At 37.4% G+C, this 24,662-nt stretch overlaps 1 protein-coding gene across 1 annotated transcript; it reads right to left on the bottom strand.

Annotated features, from left to right (window-relative positions):
* Nucleotides 1-11,965: 11,965 nt before the first annotated feature.
* LOC126832279 (angiopoietin-related protein 5) lies at nucleotides 11,966-23,453 on the bottom strand. The gene is made up of 3 exons (XM_050562999.2): nucleotides 23,029-23,453; nucleotides 17,568-17,643; nucleotides 11,966-15,596 (listed from the first exon to the last, which is right to left on the bottom strand). Exons 1-3 carry the CDS (start codon nucleotides 23,317-23,319, stop codon nucleotides 14,968-14,970), a joined length of 996 nt encoding a protein of 331 aa, XP_050418956.1. The 5' UTR covers nucleotides 23,320-23,453; the 3' UTR covers nucleotides 11,966-14,967.
* Between the last annotated feature and the right edge of the window lie 1,209 nt (nucleotides 23,454-24,662).

Consider the following 24,662-nt stretch of genomic DNA (forward strand, 5'->3'; position numbering starts at 1 on the left):
GAACTTTATATTAATTAGTTAAAAAGATATTATAGCGAGAACTGCCGACTATTTATCCAATCTTACCAAATCCGCTTTAATAGTAAATGGTATTCAAAATCAAACTTAAAGACACTTTATTTAAGATTTAGATAATTTATTCTGAGTCAAATTATCGGTGTTTGTAGTTTTGACAAGATATGTGCATTGCGGTAAACAGGTCACTGGTATATTCGAGACTTATTAAATTTTAAATGGCGAACCGTTCTAATCTAGTTAAAATCTCCAGTATCCGAAGGCATCGAGAGTTGATTATGGTCTGGACCTGCAGTAGGCAGAATTAGCTCTTTCATTACGTATGTTTAAATAACAAATTTCATTTGTCCTATTCAAAACATAGATAGCAAAATTGCTCCGTTAATTTTTAAATGGCGAACTTCACATTAATTAGTTACGGTGAATGGTATTCAAAGTCAAGCTTAAATAACACATTCCAATTTTCTTACTCAAAACATGAATAACAAATTGCTCCGTAAACATTTAAGTGGTCTTAAGTTAAGTTTTAAACAGGTATTCAAATGACAGTTTTAAGAAGGAAACAGGATTTAACTTTTCTTAAAACTTTATTTGTATTGAAAACTTTAAAATTAATTTATCCATCTTTCAGCTCTGATGATTCAAATTTTCCATTTGTAATTGTTGATATTGTTTTTAGCTTATTCGTAATGTTTATACCCGTGTGTGGTTGTGTTTGTGGTAAGTATCAGCCAGTAACTTGTATTTTACATGTGGCTGCCTAGTGGACAAGACACTGGCCCAATAACCACATGTGTTGGAGTTCGATGGGTTGTACATTGGGCATAAGAAGGAAGCCTAATAAAATTCAGAATATTTTAATCGTTAATTTCAGAGTTATCTGCGTGGTTGCATTTTGACCTCCCAGCGCAAAACGGAGCATTGTGACCTTACATTTGGGCATATATGGAGTTATCACCTTGGTTACATTATTATTTTCAATTATTGTGGGTGTATAAATATATATATTGTTTGTCAGCTAAAATGTTTATTAATTACAGCTTAGGCCTTTTGAAAAGATGCATGAAGTAAACTCTATTCTTAAAACTGCAAATGCCATTAGAGCTGAGTGTGGTGTTTAATACTTTTTGAGGGGTTTAGCTCCTTTCATCAGCCCAATGCAATACTTTATTTCAGATTTAGTTCCTTTCATCCACTCTAAACGGGACCCTGTCGTTTTTACTGAGGTTCATATAATTCTTGAAGAAAGAACACTATTTCGAATGTGTCCAGAGAACACATTTTATGAACACAGTTCGCACAGCTGATTGTCTGTTATGTATACTAATATTTGTAAGCAGTCTGTCTGTTCAAGGTTGGCGGCTACACTAGAGTAGTCCCGAGTTTGAAATGTGCCAGGTGGCGTTTGACTACTACATCCGATCTTTTAGTTATGCTACTTTTAAACCGGGCAGGGCGTGTCCTCCGCTAGTAGATTTTAAATCTGATCCTGTGCCCCATTTTGATCGATATTATCTATTTATTGTATTACATCTCTATTGCAACGAAAATACTTAAGACTGTACCTGTAAGAACTAGTGAAATAGCAAATATTTCAGGAAACATCCCAAGTGCTATAATAGGATCTGGAAGTACGAATGAAATAGCATATATCAGGAAATCCTGAAACGTTTAAAGAACCAACTGCTCCACCGGCATATTCAACTGACCTGCCACCATCTTACGAAAGTGTCATGGCGTCTTATTATTCTAAACAATCATCGAATAATTAAGACGGTGGTTACAAAGATGGCAGCTACTTGTTATGTTCTCTGAGTGGCAATCAACAAGGATTTTCCAGTTCAAATAACTGCCAGGGACAAAATGCAAAACTGTCATATGATAACTAGTGATAAACTATTTTGAGCGTGCTTATATTGAAAATGAAAGCCATATATTTTATGTAGGGGTAATTGCTTCACCTGTCTCCAAGTTCGTTCATTTGCGAACAATTCTGGTATAGGATGTGGTTTCAATAGCCTCCCAGTCAGTTCATTTGGCAACAATTTATATATTGGATGTAGGTTAAATTGTCCATTTGCCAGCATTTCATATCAACAGTTGGTTACGGGTTCCTGTCTGCTTATTTAAGTGTCCATGTCGCAAGATAAAATAAAGCCAGCCGGTCTCTAATATGGACTAAGACTAGTAATTATTTCCCTTATTTCATGAATGTAGTGCGGGTTATAAATAGACAATTTTTCCCTTAATTTTTTTCTCCCCTCTTCCTGCATTTTTGGGTTGACATTTTGGTCTAGAATTGGAGAAAAGGGATCAAATTTGCAATTTCATAGCAGTTTTGGGTAATACTGATGATATTACAGCGGAGGTATAGGGGGTGTAAAGTGTCTTTCTGCAGAGCAATCATTGTGTCGGAAGTGAGATTTTCACCCCAGTCAACTTCAACTCCCCGTAGCAAAAAACCTAAACGGTCAACCCCCTACAAATTTATGATGAGAATATTGCCAAATGTGGTCGCCATTGTGCCTATAAAGATTGGAACCAACGGAATGTTGAGCAAAAAGCTACAGCCTGTGATGTTACAGTCATTTAACATTGAAGTCAATGGGCAAATAATTGCTAGTCTGAGTCCATATAGGGCTTGATGAGTTATCTACCATGTTTTAATAAACGCCGTAGACACGATTGTCTAAATAGTGAGGGTATTACCACTGGTTGACGAAATGTGGGATCGTGGACTTTTATTCCACATACTTTTTGTATCTCACCTTTGAATATTTTAAATACTGATAGAGAATCAGTTTCAGACGAGTTATTCGCCCTTTGTATATTATAAATACTGATATAGAGTCAGTTGCAGACGAGTTATTTGCCCTTTGTATAATAGTGAGAATTAGAGAGTATTACGACTGGTTGACGAAATGCAGGATCGGTATCAGACGAGTTATTTACCTCTGAATTTGATAAAATTGCTTACGTGAATGCAATAGATTCTAGATAATATAATCGCAGCTTAAAGATGCATTATGTAAGAGCTAAATCTGCCTATTGCAATTTTTATACGCCCACATTTTCATGTGGACGTATATTGTCGTCGCCCCTGTCCGTCCGGACGTCCGTATGTCTGGACGTCCGTCCGTCCGTCCGTCCACAATTTGTTTGTGGACACTTTACAGGTCACAATTCTTATACGATTTTGACGAAACATGAAATATAGGTTTATCGCCAAAAGATCTCGACTGCTTTCGATATTGGCATGTATCGGATCGAAACTTCATGGATTATGGCCCCTGTTTGTACGAAAAATCACGTTTTTAGCTTGTGGACCCTATAGAGGTCACAATTTTTATCCGATTTCGTTGAATCTTGAAATGTTAGTTTATAACCCAAAGATCTCGGTTCCTTTCGATATTCGCGCATATCGGACCGTAACTTCCTGAATTATGGCCCCTGATTGTACGAAAAATCACGGTTTTAGCTTGTGGACCCTATAGAGGTCATAATTTTTATCCGATTTAAAAAAACGTATTATGATATCACCGTTACACCCTAAGGATGGCTGAGTTCGAATTTCGTGAAAATCGGCCCAAAATTTACAGAAAAAATGGCCGCCATTCGTTCTCAAATACCGTAAAAATATGGTATATCAAGGTTGTGGACCCTATAGAGGTCACAATTTTTATCCGATTTTGTTGAAACTTGAAAAGTAAGTTTATAACCCAAAGATCTCGGTTCCTTACGATATTCGCGCATATCGAACCGTAACTTCCTGAATTGTGGCCCCTGATTGTACGAAAAATCGCGTTTTTAGCTTGTGGACCCTATAGAGGTCATAATTTTTATCCAATTTAAAAAAAAACGTATTATTATATCACCGTTACACCCTAAGGATGGCCGAGTTCAAATTTCGTGAAAATCGGCCCCAAACTGACAGACAAAATGGCCGCCGCTCGTTCTCAAATAGCGTAAAAATATGGTATATCAAGGTTGTGGACCCTATAGAGGTCACAATTTTTATCCGATTTTCTTGAAACTTAAAATGTAAGTTTATAACCCAAAGATCTCGGTTCCTTTGGATATTCGCGCATATCGGATTGTAACTTCCTGAATTATGTCCCCTGATTGTACGAAAAATCGCGTTTTTAGCTTGTGGACTCTATAGAGGTCATAATTTTTATCCGATTTAAAATACCGTATTATTATATCACCGTTACACCCTAAGAACGGCTGAGTTCGAATTTCGTGAAAATCGGCAAAACATTGACAGACAAAATGGCCGCCCTTCCTTATCAAATAGCGTAAAAATATGGTATATCAAGGTTGTGGACCCTATAAAGGTCACAATTTTTATCCGATTTTGTTGAAACTTGAAATGTAAGTTTATAAACCAAAGATCTCGGTTCCTTTCGATATTCGCGCATATCGGATTGTAACTTCCTGAATTATGTCCCCTGATTTTACGAAAAATCGCGTTTTTAGCTTGTGGACTCTATAGAGGTCATAATTTTTATCCGATTTAAAATACCGTATTATTATATCACCGTTACACCCTAAGAACGGCTGAGTTCGAATTTCGTGAAAATCGGCAAAACATTGACAGACAAAATGGCCGCCCTTCCTTATCAAATAGCGTAAAAATATGGTATATCAAGGTTGTGGACCCTATAAAGGTCACAATTTTTATCCGATTTTGTTGAAACTTGAAATGTAAGTTTATAAACCAAAGATCTCGGTTCCTTTCGATATTCGCGCATATCGGAATGTAACTGCCTGAATTATGGCCCCTGATTGTACCAAAAATCGCGTTTTTAGCTTGTGTTATTATATCACCGTTACACCCTAAGGCTCGCTGAGCTCGAATTTCGTGTAAATTGGCCCAAAATTGACAGACAAAATGGCTGCAGTTCGTTCTCAAATAGCGTAAAAAATATGGTATATCAAGGTTGTGGACCCTATAGAGGTCACAATTTTTATCCGATTTTGTTGAAACTTGAAATGTAAGTTTATAACCCAAAGATCTCGGTTCCTTACGATATTCGCGCATATCGAACCGTAACTTCCTGAATTGTGGCCCCTGATTGTACGAAAAATCGCGTTTTTAGCTTGTGGACCCTATAGAGGTCATAATTTTTATCCAATTTAAAAAAAAACGTATTATTATATCACCGTTACACCCTAAGGATGGCCGAGTTCAAATTTCGTGAAAATCGGCCCCAAACTGACAGACAAAATGGCCGCCGCTCGTTCTCAAATAGCGTAAAAATATGGTATATCAAGGTTGTGGACCCTATAGAGGTCACAATTTTTATCCGATTTTCTTGAAACTTAAAATGTAAGTTTATAACCCAAAGATCTCGGTTCCTTTGGATATTCGCGCATATCGGATTGTAACTTCCTGAATTATGTCCCCTGATTGTACGAAAAATCGCGTTTTTAGCTTGTGGACTCTATAGAGGTCATAATTTTTATCCGATTTAAAATACAGAATTATTATATCACCGTTACACCCTAAGAACGGCTGAGTTCGAATTTCGTGAAAATCGGCCTAACATTGACAGACAAAATGGCCGCCCTTCCTTCTCAAATAGCGTAAAAATATGGTATATCAAGGTTGTGGACCCTATAAAGGTCACAATTTTTATCCGATTTTGTTGAAACTTGAAATGTAAGTTTATAAACCAAAGATCTCGGTTCTTTTCGATATTCGCGCATATCGGAATGTAACTGCCTGAATTATGGCCCCTGATTGTACCAAAAATCGCGTTTTTAGCTTGTGTTATTATATCACCGTTACACCCTAAGGCTCGCTGAGCTCGAATTTCGTGTAAATTGGCCCAAAATTGACAGACAAAATGGCTGCAGTTCGTTCTCAAATAGCGTAAAAAATATGGTATATCAAGGTTGTGGACCCTATAGAGGTAACAATTTTTATCCGAACATGGCGATCTCCACGGAAACCTTGACATTGAACGAACCTTGAACTTTGCAGCTCACAGGTAGACATTTTATCTGGAAAGCGCGAGACTTGCTATTCGCGATGATCGAGGAATCTAATAGGCCCTCAGCGGGGTCGATGGCCAATCGAAATTAGTACCGAAATATGAAGGGCTTGATAACGTGTACGGAAAGCGAGATCAAGCCTTCTATTGAAGATGTTATACGCGAGGGTTACCGATCTAAGGTTTGAGTTTTAAATTTCTGAAACCGCCCAATCATCAAACCGTGGTGGTGACTTCTAACATCCTACTCAATTTAACACGTGTACCTACACGTATATATTTTAACTGTCTAATCTTGACGTGACAAGGAGTAGGGTCGCCTGTCCAACCTCGTGGGTTTTCTCCGGGTCCTCCGGTTTCCTCCCACTGCTAAAGTAAAAATTAACCAAATGTTAGTCCCGAAATGACCTAGTTTGTGTCGAGTGGACGTTAAACCCCATTTCTCTCCCTCTCTGTTTGTAATAAATATCCATTTAGTAATAATTGGCCTTCGCCTATTTTGTGCGTGATGATACTAGTGTAGAAGCAGTGACGGAGCGAGACTTCTTGTCTTTTTGCTTTCTCTTCGCCACGAGTGTCTATAACCAGAGGGTGAGAGCAAGAAGTTATTTCACGTCGCCTTCCAGTCTGTATCTTTTATGCGCACTGCTGTTGTGCAATCTTCCAATTTCGGTTTCTCTAGAACTGCACAAGACGGATATAGACCGGAAGGCGAATTGAAATCACTGCTTGCTTTCTCGACTTCTTTCTCGACTTCTTTATCCTATAAAACCAGCTAGACAGGGTAAAGCTTGGCAGCGAGTTGCATTTGTCAGACCATTGAATGTGTAACTTTTCACAGCTTACACACAAGGAGTAGCGTCGCCTACCTAACCACGTGCCCCCCCCCCCCCATACACACACACACAGAGTGAAATTGTATTCTTAAATGGGCCTAAAATGTTGGACATTAATTAACTTATCCAGGCAAGAATCAACTCTCGATGCCATCGTTAGCCTGCGACATTTACTGGATTTGAATAGATTTTGTGATGGATAATTTAACGTCAAAATAGATAATCGAGACTATATCATACCAACAACGTCAGTAATAACAACCGAAACTAGTCTAAAATTCAATGGCTAATATCTCAGTTCAGAGGGAAGCAATTTGGCTGACATTTTCAGGAGATTTTGTTTTCATTGTCTATTTTTAACTATTATAGCGGAAAATGTCAGCTCTTTATCTTATCTTACCTAATTCAATTTAAATGAATCATTTTCATCAATCGGTTAATGGGGGGTAATTATTATTATTAAATTCATAATTTCTTTAGAATTTAAAATTACAAATAAATGTGCGATTTTTTTTCAATTATAACATGAACTGATTTTATCCATTATAGCTAAACACTGTGACAGTTTTAAAAATATTTGGGGGTCACGGTGGCTAAGTGGGTAAGATGCTGGCTCGTTAGCCTGCATTGGCCGAGAAAGTTCATCCAGATTTTCCGGCGTGGTTCCCTCTAGTCAGTTCAGAGGTCCCGTGTACACATTGGCGCGCACGTAAAGATCCCTTGACAGTAGTGCCGCTGTCCGGGAAAGAATTCCCCCATAGCACAATGTATGGCGTATGCCCGTCTTCATTAGCCTAGTTCGGAGCCGAACAGGACGTTAAACCCCAATCATTTCTTTTTATTTTAAAAATATTTGTACAGAACAACGTGGTGACATTGTCAAATATCTTGTCAGTGTACTAGGACAACATTGAATTAAACCTTCTGTTTCTCTTTTGCATATTTCTGGATAAATTATTCTCGTGATTGGGAAACACTTGGTTTAAGTTGATTTTCCACAAGTCTGTTGAAAACTGACATCACGTCAATAATATTACAAGTAAATATAGTCCCGTTTGCACATGCTACTTGTGTTTTAAACGTTCCAGAGAGAGAGAGAAAAAAATGGGGTTTAAAGTCCACTCGACACAAACTAGGTCATTTCGGGACTAACATATGTTTTTTTAATTTTTTTTTTAATAATTTGCTTGCGTGTAGGGGTCTTTAGCAGTGGGACGAAACCGGAGGACCCGGAGAAAACCCACGAGGTTGGACAGGCGACCCTACTTCTTGTCACGTACAACCAGGGATTCGAAACCACACCAGTTGACTCAATGACAGGCCTTATGATACAACGCGCGCGTGCTAACCATTCGGCCATCCAACCCCCCTTTAAACGTTTCCAATCTGATTAAAATACAGATCTATATATTTCGTTTCGTTTTTTTTATACTTTCAATGGCCCACACTACTTTAAGGTCGTGTCATGCATGGGTTGTACGACCATCTTTTGACCCTATGACGTCAGACATTGATTAATCAATCAGTGTTGACGTTTCTAGTGGTTTACCCACAATTCCTTAAATGGTACGCCGTAACTGATCGTTTCATTGGCTAACCCCTCACTTCAACCAAAACGCCGGTAATATAACAACTCTTCCAGATCCTAGTGTAATGAAGACACTTAAAACGAAATTTTGAACTATAAAAAAACGAAACGAAATAGGATCTGTTTTGTAATCAGATTGCAATAGATCTGACTATTCTTCTAAAACCCGATACTCTTTACATCCGGTGTAATTTCGCACGCAGTGGCACTACCGTCTGTTATTTCTCTAGTTCATCAGCGCGCACATGTTATTCTTTTCTTGTAGGACATAACACTGTCTGTTGTTTAAACATTCAAGTAGATTTAAGATGTTGATGGACGAAAGGATACAATACCAATTAATATATATATATATATATATATATATATATATATATATTAATTGGTATTGTCATTGAGAACATCTCCGGTACCGTCTGCACTCTCTTGCATCACGTGTAGTATTTGCTGGCACCAGTGTCCATGTTACGGTGAGTAACACATTTTGTCAGCTGTGTACTCAAGTCACAACATATTGTTTTTTTTAAGTTAATGAATTTCATAGTATTCACTTTGGGATACCATCATCACTAGAAAATATTGCAAGAGAAGATCTAACTAAACTGCACTCTACGTATGTTATTCATACAACGGGATTGTATTGCTAAAAAAGACAAATGTGTTATACGGGATGGGCATGTAACACTATCGGTAGGAATGATGTGACTATCTAATCAGGAACTTTCAGAAAGCGGCCCGTAACAATAGGGTGACACTTATCAGTCAGGACTTTCACGTTGTATATAAATCTTAAAGGATCAGATTTACGTCAACATTGTTTCTATTGAATTGGACTAATTTGTGCCCTGCTTTTAGCAATTGATGGTGGCAGAAAATGTCTGTGAGTTAGTCTAAGAAACCCATGTTCCTGAAGCAACGACTGCGAGTTTCACAACATCTGGCTGTTGCTTGTTTACTTAACAATTCCCGAACTTATAGCTATGTTATCTACAGACACGTGAGCAGTAGCGTCCAATCAGAGGAAACCTTGACATTGAATGAACCTTGAACTTTGCAACTCGATTATCGCAGGTAGACATTTTAGCTTGAAAGTGCGAGACTTGGTATTCGTGACGATCGAGGAATCTGATAGGCTCATAAGTTGGGCTTGTACCCAATCGAAATTAGTGCCGCAATATGCGGGGTATTACGTGAAGGCATTGATAAGATGTACGTGGCTAAAGCGAGATCAAACCTTCTATTGAAGATGTAAGAAACCTGAATCTTGCAAAATGTCTACTTAGCCTATTTCAATTGTCACCCATTTGTTTGACCACTTCAATATATTAAACACAGCACTAGAACTAAAATATCCCCTAAGGTATTACAGACAGACAAACAAATTGACAGCCTCTTTCGAATAAGAGCGAAACACAAGCGATCTGACTTCATTTCTGTAACACTGTAACACTTTGGTCCTTGAGACAATTTTGGTTCTTTGCAAAATTGTTGCTTCACTCTGTCTATAGGGTCAAATCACACGTACTTAATGAACGTGAATATATAGTTATACATAAAAACAGTGATATTTTGGTAAAATCATAACCATTGTCAAGATATCCATTAAATTCTGGCTGTTAATTGACCTATGGTTTGTAGACCAAATAAGGTAATGTCTCCTCCTTTAGTCGTGTTACATAAAGAGGTTTATTCCATATTTGGAATGGAAATTAACGTCAAGGTTATTGAAGACCTGCAGAAATTAGGGGTATAAATTAGGATGTAGAGCGAGTTGGATCAGACATCATTCAGAAATTCATAGCAGCAATTATTATTGAGAACGAGGAACCTTCAAAACCATTGATGCTGTAGTCTTGTTACGATCACGAAGAAACAAACACAACAAGAATAGAAGTCCGATAGTACTACAAATGACCTCCCCTGAAAATTGGGATTTTTTGCTATTTCATCATTATGGTATGATAAAAGATTGATCTAATTGTCGAAATTTATGTTTTAGCATCCTTATTCATCAGAAATACATTACCATATTTGCGAGTTTAATTACTGAAAATAAACAAATCAGTTTGTGGGCCAGCGCAATATATATTCTTTGTAATTAGCTGTATTCTGAAGCTCTTACAATATATCAAGCACCTGTTTTATGGAATAATCTAACATTCAGTTTAAGATGTTAAACATCGATATATTCTTTTAAAAAAAACAAAACTTAAAACACATTTATTTAAAGGTACATTATGGGAGATAAGATAAAGAGCTGGCAGTTCTCGCTAGAACAGTAGCGTTTTTTTTCTACCTTCTGTTCCTAGAATTTCAACTGTAAGAATTCTTTTACTTGCCAGCCAACCTGTACACAGGAACATTAGCGGTTTGGGGGTCTTTGAGACATTTTACAAGGATTCCATTCCTAGCAACAATATACCGAAAGCTGAATTCATATTGACGATGTCGATTTATGATAAAAGCCGTGCGCCAAATTTAGAGGATTTCAGAATGTATCGATTTATTAAACTTTAATTTGCATCATTTATGATATTTTAGCAATCTGTAATATTGTAATCTTATTGCAGGATGTCACTCCACATCTGGTTTGGGGGCCATTTTGCAGAATAGTGACCGGCTTACTGATATTGGTCTAGATCTACTGTTTTATGTACTGCATACCAAACCAATTTCACTATTTTGACCTCGTCGATTAACAGTTAAGAGCACGTGTCATTTTGCTAAGAAGATAACTTACTGCACATGCCTAAAGGTGTGCTAAAATAAGCCAGCTTCTACGAAAATCATTTTCGAGGACAGTCAGAGAACTGCGGTTTTTAACCTGGTTTAAATGACACACCCTTGCGTTCAACCGACAAGGTTAAACTGGTTTAAGGATCGATGGCGCTTTAAAATAAGTTCAACTTAATCGTCTGAAAGGAATGTTACTGGTACTACAGCGGTTGTATCCTGTGATTTCAACTCAGTATAAAGACCACTCTACTATTATGACCTATTTATAACCAGTCGTCTCTTCTGTGGTCCTATTAAATCCCAAGGTTAAAGCTGTAGATTCAGTCACTAAGGGGAAGGAAGTCAAGAAGTCTTCAATGGGCTGGCGAACCAGGAGTTAACTAATAATACATTTATGGGCAAATTGTATAGTTATATTTATCTGGATAATGCATTATGGCGTAAGACTCTATTGTAAAGACAAATATCCATAACAGTTCATTAACTTTAATATACAACGTACTAATAATAAATATCCATAACAGTTCATTAACTTTAATATACAACGTACTACTAATAATAAATATCGATAACACCTCATTAACTTTAATATACAACATACTAATAATAATAATAAATATCCATAACACCTCATTAACTTTAATATACAACATACTCCTACTAATAATAAATATCTATAACAGTTCATTAACTTTAATATATAACTTACTAATAATAATAAATATCCATAACGCCTCATTAACTTTAATATACAACTTAATAATAATAATTATCCATAACACCTAATTAACTTTAATATACAACATACTAATAATAATAATAAATATCCATAACGCCTCATTAACTTTAATATACAACTTACTAATAATAATTATCCATAACACCTCATTAACTTTAATATACAACATACTAATAATAATAATAAATATCCATAACGCCTCATTAACTTTAATATACAACATACTAATAATAATAATAAATATCTATAAGATGCAAACGTACACAAGCATTTATTAGATAATCTATTATTTTATTTTTTGTAATTATTTTTACACTGTTCGAATGGCATCTAGGAATTGAACTAGAACTACACAGGACACAATAATTGTTTATTATTCAGCGATTAGATTCATCTAGTATTTATACCATTAGTAAACAACAATAACAACAATATATAATTATTGATAAATAAATCAAGAAGTGTTACTAATTACATTATACCAGAGCCTTATATATAGAGAGTCTGGACAACTGACGTCGTGGGCGCCATGTTGTTACCAATAGAACCACAGATAGAACCACAGTACAGCGTGTGACAGATTTGTATATCTTAGATCTGGGCAAATGTATTTTATGTTCCCTCAAGTGTAGGGAGAGAGAGAGAAATGGGGTTTAACGTTCTCTCGACACAGACTGGGCCATTTCGGGACTAACACGTGGTTCAATTTGTTATTTCAATAATTCGCTTGTGCGTAGGGGTCTTTAGCAGTGGGAGGAAACCGGAGGACCCGGAGAAAACCCACGAGGTTGGACATGCGACCCTACTCATTGTCACGTACAACCGGGGAATCGAAACCCCGCCAGTTGACTCAATGACAGACTTTATGATACAACACACACACACGCTAACCATTCGGCCATCCAACCCCCTCCTCAAGTGTAGGGGTAGACAATAATTTCAATAAATCAATTAATTACAATATGTAAATTTTACTGACAATGTTTATTTTTTAAACATTAAAAACACCGCAATAATCCAATATATCCAATGACTACAGGTTAAACCGAAACTATCGAATAATGATTACCTTTGAAATTAGAAACTTATTTTTTATTTAATTTTTATCGTATGTTATTATCCCGCGTCGAACGAAATTAAGGTGTTACATTGAAACGGGCCCCATCCATCCCGATTTAGTTTCCTAATTTAAAACAAAAAATGACACTAAACACACCGCAATGATCAAATCGTTTGACTACCGATTAAATAATGATTACCTCTGAAATTAGAAACTAGTTTTTTTATTTTATTTTTATCGTATGTTATTATAGCGCGCCGAAGGTAGTAAAGGAAAGATATTGAAACGAGCTCTGTCCATCCCAATTTCGTTTCTGGAGATATCTTTATGAAACTTTGTTATTTAGAAACAACCTATTATGGTATAGTTGCACCTTTTGTTAAAGATACATTATGGGAGATTCGGTAACGAGTTGGCAGTTCTCACTATAATAGTTAAAAACTAGATAATGTAAAGGCAATTTGGTGAAAATTTCATCTAGAGTTGATTATGGCCTGGATATGTTAATTAATGTCTAATTAATAATTTAGATAACATTTCAGGCCTAAAGAAAGACCTGAAATAGGCAGATTTAGCTCTTGCATAATGAATGTTTAATTAGAAATCATTTTTGTGTTTCATTGGAAACAGGGTGGTCGAGTGATCTAACACGTGCGCTGTCATTGAGTCAAGTAGCGATGTTTCGAACCAAAGATTCTACTTGTCAAGGAGTAGGATCTCCTGCCCAACCTCGTGGGTTTTCTCTTATTTGGGCTAGGCCTATATTTAGGCTTACTTAAACTGTCAAAAGTGTCATTCTCAAGTTCATAGCAAATCTTCGAAAATTCATTCATAAACAAAAAAAAACAAAAAAATATGACGTGAATGTCATTAGGTTTGGAACTTCTTCGAACTACAATATTAATCTACGGTCGCTTGAATCGTTTAAAAAATCGAATGATAGACTATTAACATCACACAAGAAATAATTTTTACCAGGCTTCCATCCACTTCTTTTTACTTCCACTCCCCACAATCGGCGCCTTCCAGCATTCTTTTGGGAACCTGTGCATATGAATTCATTGCCCGCGCCTTGTATGGCATTTTACGGCCACAGAACAGACTATTTATGTCATTTAAAAGCACGTCAAATTCTAGATTACTATGTAGATGATTCTTTTCAGGAGGGTAACATAATGGCGGCCATATGTCATGTGACTACTATTAACCAATAACAATTGTAACACGGGTTGGCCAGACTCTCTATATGAGGCTCTGCGTTATGTATTGTTTAATGGTCGAGAGCGAGACATTAAGTAATATATTGTAACAACATGAGGGCCGTGAGGCCCGAATGTTTTTACAATATATTACGCAATGTGTTAATCTCGAGACCATTAAACAACTTAAAATACAGACACTTGCTTTGCAATGAAATACGTCACTCGAGTTCAATATTTTACCAAGTTACGTTTGGCACATTGCCCGTACGATTATTTGAAATAATGGTACTCCAACATCAAAGGATGACGTCACATCTGTATTTTAAACCTAAATAAAGCTATTTCACACACCTATCAACTGTCCATCATATCATATTTTTTGTATTGGACGTTAAATCTGTAATAAACAACAACCTACCAACATTGAAAGTTGTGCGTGGATATTACGTCGAGTGACTAATTACACTATACCTATCGACATTGAGCGTTGTGCATGGATATTGCGTCAAGTGATTTTGAGATTGTTTTCAAACTTGCCGGGATTGTTTGGCGAGTTCTAAGAAAGAAGCCTGTCGAAATACACGGGGGGGGGGGGCAACTTATCGCACAATGAGTTACTAACCTTTGATACCCAAACTTGATACACTCTCTACAGGTCAAGAGTTTTTTGAGATTTATTTTTACAAAATTGCTGAGATTATTCGACTAGTGTCATATAGGGACCCTTTCCAAATTATATCTCTTTTTTCCTTTAAAAAAATCCAACAAGAACAAATTCCGGGCAAAACTATTTTACCTACCTATCAATCTTAAATAAAACAAATGGATAGGCTGTGTTACAACTGCATCCCAAGTAACAACTTTACCAAATATATTACCACGCGTGCATTGTGGGTCTGTTGTAGAAAACCAACCACCACCTTGCATGGTAGTTGGACACCCAGCTGCTGTCAGATCGTTGTCGTACGTTGAGAAAGGCATGTTATTTATATTTACAGAAGTTGTCCATGCGTCTCCGCATGTTTCATCCGGATGTGGGAAATATGAAGAAATATGTAGTTTAAAACCGTCCGAGGAGTCCGAAATACTAAAGGAGTCATAATAACCCTGTGCCAACTGATCAGAGCTACTATACATTGCCATAACATTAAGTCGAAATGATCTCTCCATACTTATTTGGTAGAACTTGGTCAGACCAATCCAATGTTCGCCACTCGCATCACCAAATCCATCGCGGTATTCCACCCATGTGCGGTTAAAGGTTACTGTCGAGCACTTGGTATCTCTTACAAGTGTGTGAGCCATACCACCCCAGTTAAAGTGACATATTATTTCAAAAGGTTCGGGTGACAAACTCGGTTTTACGAAACTTATCTTTTGTTCGAGGTTCGACATGCCTACGATAAAACCATGGGAACAATCTGTAAAAAGAATAAAAGGTTTTAAACAAACATTACTTAATATCCAAAGTCAACCAATAAAATATAAGATGGTAAAATATTTGCACATTTATACCCCAAGTCGGTCTATTTGGTTCTGAGGTATGTATTCCGCGTGGCAGTGCGCTCTCGAATACTATGTTCTACCTGATATCTGAACATTTCACATACTTAGTTTCGTCTGTCGATCCGCTCTGTGAGATATTCTTTGGACATTATACGCCATATGTCAATGATGTCTATTTGCCCCCTCTGGCATATAGAAAACTGACTGCTCCCGAGAACACTTAAAAAATTCGGACCTTTGGATAATCCGCTAAAGGATCTGCCGAACCCTGCACCCAGCCTTGTTTTACATCGTACGTGATATTATATATATATACTCAGCCAAATTAAAAACTTGACACTCGGGATTTGTGGGACTAGATTTTTAATATTTGGTTTAAGACAACTATTTTAGTGTTATGTTGTGCACAGACGACCTTGAAATCAACAGAAAGCAAGACAACGTCTCGCCGAAAGTCCTTGACATTGATAACGTTCGTGATGTCACAGTACCCCCCAAAATGAAATTCACAGACTTGGAGAACAATCGGAATAAAGTGTTTAGTAACGGTTGTGGCCTCCTCTAGCGTCTCGTACTGCCACACAACGCCAGTGGTGGATTCACTTGCTGACGAACACGTCGACCCAGTTCGTCCCAGATGGGTTCAATAGGATTAAGGTCGGGGCTAAGCGACGGCCAATCCAGGACTTGGACTCCGGCATTTCTTAAAAAATTCTGGGTAGCAATTGCTGTATGGGGTCGAGCATTGTCTTGTTGAAACGTTAGTCCAGGCCCATGTCTCAGCATAAACGGAAGAAGAACATGTTGCAAAATCTGATCCCTGTACTGGACAGCATTTAAGTTCCCTTGGACAACAACAAGAGGAGAACGTCCATGTGCACAAAAAGAACCCAAAGCCATGACGCTGCCGCCACCAAATCGGTCAACTCCTCTGACGCATACTTGAGCGTAACGTTCACCTCGTCTGCGGTACACTCGGACCCTGCCATCGGCAAATCTCAAAGTGAATCGAGATTCGTCACTAAAGACAACCGAATTCCACTGTCTTTGAGTAAATCTTATGTGTCTTGTGGCCCACACAAGTCGGTTACGGCGATGAAGAGGTGTCAATATTGGTCCATTATAGGGCCTCCGAGCTCGAAGACCAGCAGACTGCAAGCGATTTCGAACAGTTTGTGCAGTTACCCTTCCACCAAACATCTCTCTACTTGTGGAGGTTGCAGTGACAAATCTGTTTCTAAGATGACGTAATCGTATTGCTTGATCTTCCTGGAGTGACCGCCCTTGGGCGGTCGGCAATAGTTCCAGTTTGAAGCACTCTCATTCTAAGATTAATTATTGTCTGGCGTGAACAATTAAAGGCTCTTGCAACAGTGACCACAGACTGACCAGCATAGAGCCTACCTATAGCACGTAGACGTTCTACATTTGAAAGACACGACATTTTCTAAAAAAGATGAAAATAACAATTTTAATTTGTTTTTCCAGTTCAAGTTACGTGTGCGTGTTCAGTTTAAGCAAACTTGCATCGATTGACCTCACGAGTTTGTGTTTGCACGTGTTTTTTCAGGTTTTTCATCTTTATATGCTCAAAAGTCACGTGATCCACGTGACTTTACAATTTTATGAAATTAAAGGCTTCTTACTACTTACTATCGTTAGAAACACTTTAAAATTTATTTGACTTACCAGAAAATAAAATTGTTGAAATTCATCAGTGTCAAGTTTTTAATTTGGCTGGGTATACTTTCCTCGTGTATCAGGTTTGCATTACACAAATTCGACCCTGAAAGTCTTCTGTGTATCCTGATGCTCGGATGGGTTAGGCTTGAGAAAAGAGTCGTGTCTCAGGAGCGGTGACTGCGTGTATAAAAAGTTTTACTGACCTGTTATTATATTTTCACATGTATTTCCATAATAACCAATAGGACACGCGCACATTCCGTTGTCACAAGTATATTTCTGAAAAATTCGAAGAATTGCTGATGGATAGCAGATTTTATAGCAAGCTCTCCCCGAGCATAAAGAGTATATATTACCGACCTTGATACCATGTGTCTCACAACCCTTCATAAGCTGATGATTTTTACTGGGACATATTAGGCATGCTAGTTTTATGTAAACGCCCACTCCAGACACATCCTAGGTAATTTCGGGAATGACATACGGTTCAATAATATTTCAATATTTCGCTTGTGCATAGGTTTGTTTAGCAGTGGAATAGGACCGGAGCGCCCCCACCCACCCGCCGAGGTTAGACAGACGACCCCTCTTTGTCACGTACAAACAGGGAATCGAAACCACGCCACTTGACTCAGTAGCATACTTTATGATCTTAATCGCACACATGCGTGTTCGAAAGCATCAAAAAATCAAATGAGGTTTTCCTCCCGGCCAGGCCTCAGGTATGATATTCCCCTAATGAACTTAAACAACAAGTTTGAACGTTCTACCTCAATAAGAAGCAGGGTTATTGTATTCTACAATCTCGAGAAATCAAAATACTTGACAATGTTCATCATCGAACCGAGTCTTGCATTATGTAAGATTTAGATAATGAACTGACAGATCTTGCATTATGTAGTTCTCGATCCAATAGTTTAAACATAGATAATGAAAAAGGAGTATATTGGAATTTTAGTTATTATGATCGAAGTTATGTGTGTTTGAAGCGTCTAATTAAAAAATGTGCATAACATTTGAGGCCATAACAAGATCTGCAATGGACATATTTAACTCTTACCTAATGCATGTTTAACAAACGTGATCTACACCAAGGATGATAATGGTCGAATGCAAGATAGATCGTTCTCTTTTAGTGGCGAATCCCGAATCACGTGCTGGCTCGTTATTCGTTATTGGCGAATCACGAATAACGAGCCAGCACGTTATTCGGGATTCGGCAATAAAACAGGTGATTGCTGGAGATGACTGCCCCGTGCACTCCAACAAACCAGTCAGCACCCTAAGCGTTTTAGAAACGGTCGCCTCCGTGCTAATCGGTCACCCAATGAGGAAATGGTCGGATGCAAGATATATCGTTCTCTTTAAGTGGCGAATCCCGAATAACGTGCTGGCTCGTTATTCGCGAATCCCGAATAACGAGCCAGCACGGTATTCGGATTCCCAAATAACGTGCCAACTTCACGTTGCCATTAGAATCAAGAGTTATTGTACCTCCAACAAAGTCTTAAACTCAGTGGTAGACATTTACCTATGGTAGTATTTGACCGGCTGTCTAATAGTAAGTGCAGAGGGACTGCACCACACAAAATTTACACAAAAACAAATACACGGACAGAACATCATACTCAGGAAAACACAAACATACAGAAAATTAAAAAAAAGTGAATGAATCCGGGGGCTAGCCGTAAGCGTCCACTGAGCTGTACAGTCCCGGGTCTGTAATGACACAGACTTCACTCAAATTTGAAAACAATTAGGAATATAACCCAAAGAACCCATTGTGTAATGCCAGCATGAGTCATGATCTGCTATATGCTACACGGAATACGAATGTAAGCATATGTAGTAAAATTCAACTATACAAGTAACCACATCGGTGAAATGTATAAAAAAGTTAGTTTGTTCCAAAAGTGTAAAGGACAGAAATACAGATGGACCAACATATTTTTACAGTTCGCTACAGTGCAGTACGTTCGCTTGATTGACCTTTTCAGACAAAATAAAATTGTATTGAGTTCGACCTAGAACGAATTGATCATCTTTATTCAATACTTTAGTTTTACCCAAACTAAGGCGATTTATCCCGATTATTTTCTTTTACACTGCTCATTAAATTTTAATGCAAGCAAAATATCTATAAATCGTTTACCATCTAAGCAGTCATATTTCGTTAGCCATCTTTGAAAAGATCCACTTGCTTTTTGTCAGCAGCAGAAGATTTTTTCGATCAGTGTAACATCTATATCGATCATAATCAAAATGCGAACATGAACAACCGCGTAGCCAATATGTAAATATGTATATACAAAATGTTGTTGACTAAGTAGTCACTGATAATATTCAACTTGCCGTTTTAACATCAGCACAAACTGAAAAACGTTGCACGAACAAAAATCGTGATTGCAGACATTGTCTTTATACTAGTTTAGTTAAAATCCACTTTAGTCGTATGTATAATATTGATTTTGTTTATTGTTGTGTTTAAACATACTATTCCATAACGTTTATAGCGCGTTTTAAAAGCATTTATGCAATGTTTTAATACAGGAAACGCCGTAAGTGAAAACGGTTCATACTAAAGTTTATAAGACAAAATAAATGTAAATAGTTCGGAGAGGATTTGAATAACTCGCCCACACATATTTGAAATCTTAAGCGTAGTAATTACATTTGGGTACAACATAACAATGTTCCCAGACTATAACCAAGCTTTTAACCCATTAAATTTTGATTTGTTCTAATGAAACTCCATGGCTGCAAAACACGTCCACATTTATCACGATGTGAACATCGATAGCCCTCTTCCTCTCAATGTCCCAAATGTTCATAAGGTTTAGACAAGGAGGGGCAACTTCGGAATGAAAGATCACGGAACACTGAATCTCGATAGATTTCGTCCTCACGTGACCAAATTAGAAATAAATCTGTTAAAAACAGGTAGCATCTATCGACAAACGGGTGTAAATCCGGGACGGAAGGTAGCTCGACGGTGAATATCGACAAAGTCTGTCCTCCCATGAACTGTGACCTCTATCGCATTCCCTAAGTTTTCGGCTAAGGGGGCATACCTCTGTAAAGAAAGATCGCAAAATGCTGAGTATAGATCGAGTTCGTCCTCTTATGACCCCAATGCTTCGAATCAAATTTAAAAATAAAATCTGTTTAAAACTATGGTCTATATCGCGTTCATATCGTTTTCAGAAAAGGGGGTTTCCGACGTGGTTTCCCCTTGTCAGTGGTGCAGAACGGAGGGCCTGACCAGGACAGCTGTCTAGTCCTTCGGATGAGACGAAAAACCGAGGTCCCGTGTATATATTGGAATGCACGAAAAAGATACCCTGTCAGTTGGAATTCGATATAAGAGTAGACGATAGTGCCGCTGCCCGGGCAAAATTTCCCTCATAGCACACTGTATGGCGTATGCCCGTCTTCATTAGCCCAGTATAGGAGCAGAACAGTAGGACGTTAAACCCCATTTCATTTCATTTCATTTCAGAAAAAGGGGACATTATTCCGAGATCTTTTGATCCTTAACATATATTTTAATTATTGGGCTCGATGTGGGTCCACAAACCTTATACATCTTTCACATTCTGCATAAAAGCAGGCGCTATATAACCTAAGAAGAATTTGCCAAAACCTTGGTATATGTATTACCTGCTTTGTCACTATTTGAGTAAAGGTGTTGGGCCAATTATAACGAGAGGTAATGGTCCTTTTACCGAAATTCGAACAGTGGTTGTACAATGGACATAGTAGAATTGTTTTTTTAAATTCGAATACATATTATATTCCCAGACGGTCCTGGAACTATGTGCGCGTTTTTAGTACAATCAGGAGCAATAAGCAAGTTACGGTCCGATATGCGCCAAAATAATTGAGATATACACCCCAATATTCAGTTTCCTCTGAATAAAGACATCAGTTGTATAGCCTCTAGAGGGTCTACAAACTTCATAAATATTTTATATTTTGCGTAAAACTGCTGGGGCTATCATTATAGAATTCACCTTAGACTAGACATGGTTTCACTACTGATGTAGTGGATCGTCCTAAGGAGTTCCTTTGAGCAAGTTTTTATTTTTTTAGTCAAACGGCAACAAAAATGTTTTACTGGCCTATAGCCATCTTAATTTTCTCATAAACTGGCCCCAAAGTGTACTGCACATAGCTTAACATATCGGTGTCTAATTCTCCTAAAACGGCGAATGGCGAACTCCAAGAAAAATAGGGATACTGCGACTTGATGATCGGGATTTCTTTATTCCCCGCGTATTTTTTTTATTGAGCTGTAAAAATTAGAACTACATGAAAATTTCCAAACGAAACGCAGAAATAGTATGTGCTGATAATGCCTATGTGAGCAAGATGCTGGATCGCTCTCCGTGCTGGCCGAGAGAGTTCATCGGGACTTTTCGGCATGGTTTCACTTGTCTATGGTCCAGGACGGAGGGACTGACAAGAACAACTGTCTAGTCGACGAATATGTAGCACCATGAGTCTTTTGTCAGACGTGGAGAGCGGGCGAGAAAACCGGTCGCCACATCCTACGTAGACCCATGAATCTTTCCTTACTACATATTTCTGTAGCCTTGTGATCGTCTAGAATTTGTCTCTAGCTGTCTTTACTTCTGCTTCACGTTGTGTATTTACTTCTTACAGTTTCTTAAGACGTTTGTCTTACCAGGAATAACAATGCAACATTTTATATATATATATAGCTGAATACAGGTATACAAGCATAGCACAAATTACAATACTAGCTAAAACCATTTCTCTACCCTAGCCAGCCTGGAGGCTGTCTAAGAACTCGGATGGAAGCTCTCTGGAATCCAATGGAAGTCTGACTTAAAACTTTACTATGATTTGTTTTATAAGATTCCTGAAAGCCTGTTCATGGCCCTGAACCTGTGCAATGATGCAATTAGAATAATTCCACTCACGTGTAATCTCGGGGTATTTTATAGACACATGTTATGGTTAAATAACTCTTTTTTATATAACAATATGTCAATTATACCATAAGTTGATTTAGTACACACTACATATGTGAATATGTTTGAAATTACTAACTTGCCAAAGATATTAATTAATGAAATATACTGCCATCATTAATTTCAAGAGCAAAAATTCTAGCAATATTATTACAAAACCGAGGTCACGTGTACACATTGGCGTGCACGTAAAATAGTCCTTGGCAGTTTTAATTCGATATAAGAGCAGACCGTAGTGCCACTGTCTGTCGCCATTGTTAGTAAAATGCGGCAAACAATGACGTATAGAACGGTATAGGTCATTGGCGGCAAAGGCCCTTTTTTAAGGAGTGGATAATTCTGAAGTGCTCAACCATTCTCCTACATTTCTAGGCTTGAAATAGCACAAAATCATCTGGATAACGAATTTTGATAAAAAAAAATTGTAAATGATAAATAAATAAAACATACGGGTCTTTTAAGGAAAAAGTGTGTACGTATTTTAGACGTATTTCTAATGATTACCGCTACTCTCCATCGAATTATATTGTGTTCGTTTTATGGCTAAGCCACCATGGCTCTAGGATACACAATTTTTTTTAGAAATGTTTTATTGTTGTTCGTAGATCAAAACAATATGTAAAGTTTAGCTCCTAGAAATAGAATACAATTTTAAATGACAACCTACCTTCCGGTAACACGTACAATCTGTTTCTGGTAGATCGGTGACACAATTTGAACCATCAACAAAGAGAGAACATGTCATTACATTATTCACCTTGCATACACGATATCGCCTACATTCTGAAGATGAGGAACATTTTACTCCGCAATGGCGATCACTTCTAACAATATCATCGGATAAATGTGTACTGCCATCACACGTTTCTTTAATGACCCGAGTTTTAATGTATACCGATTCCTTAGAAACCGAGCTTACTATAAGATGGAAAATAGTAATCCACATCAGCGTCCACATCCTAGCAAGGTTATATTAACTTTTGCCTACGTTTCGTATAAACAACACTTATTCTTGGACCATGCCTTTCTGAGAAGCGTTAAAGAGTATATTTAACAGTTACAACTTTACATAGTTATCAATGGAGGTGCGAAACTCAGTTGATGTTGATGTATGGCCTACTGTCTGAAATAATGGATAAATCTTGTGCGAAGTTTTGCTTAATTGATTATCTTTACACCATTATCTGAACGCCACAGCGTTATCAATTAAGGCAAAGTATGATACATTTTCTTATCGATAACTTAAAGTAACGATGCGTCATCTACATGTTCTTATCGAAAACATCATATTTAAAGTAACGATGCGTCATCTGCATTTTCTTATCGAAAACATCATATTTAAAGTAACGATGCGTCATCTACATTTTCTGATCGAAAACATCATATTTAAAGTAACGATGCGTCATCTACATTTTCTTATCGAAAACATCATATTTAAAGTAACGATGCGTCATCGGCATTTTCTTATCGAAAACATCATATTTAAAGTAACCATGCGTCATCTGCATTTTCTTATCGAAAACATCATATTCAAAGTAACAATGTGTCATCTGCATTTTCTTATCGAAAACATCATAGTAAAAGTAACGATGCGTCATCTACATTTTCTGATCGAAAACATCATATTTAAAGTAACGATGCGTCATCTACATTTTCTTATCGAAAACATCATATTTAAAGTAACGATGCGTCATCTGCATTTTCATATCGAAAACATCATATTTAAAGTAACCATGCGTCATCTGCATTTTCTTATCGAAAACATCATATTTAAAGTAACGATGCGTCATCTACATTTTCTTATCGAAAACATCATACTTAAAGTAAAGATGCGTCATCTGCATTTTTCGTTAAAATATCAAATACTTAGTCCACGTTAATATATACATAGATTGATTATTTAATATTAAATTAATTAAGAAAATAAAATAAAAAATACCAACGACTTGGATTCAATCGGATTTTAAACAATCGTTTTGAGGACAAATATATGAGGCGGGCTTATCGCACCATAGATCGATGAAATTTCAATTCCATATAGCTTTGTATATACTGAACGGAAATGAACCATTTTTGGCTTTCCTATAAGAGATGAATCTGATGATATTGTAAATTGGGTTAGCCCTAAACGTAACCCGTGCTTTAACACTAATTGGGGGTCCCTGGCTGCCGCCCAGTCATCACCCACTCAATCCTGATCTTATGGCAGTAAGACAAGTGGTGTGGTGCCCATCTCAAGCTTAGACGTGACAAGGAGTTGGGTCGCATGCTTACCCTCATAGGTCTTCTTCTATGTCACCG

Source organism: Patella vulgata, chromosome 9 (genome assembly GCF_932274485.2).
Source record: "Patella vulgata chromosome 9, xgPatVulg1.2, whole genome shotgun sequence".
NCBI lineage: Eukaryota > Metazoa > Mollusca > Gastropoda > Patellidae > Patella > Patella vulgata.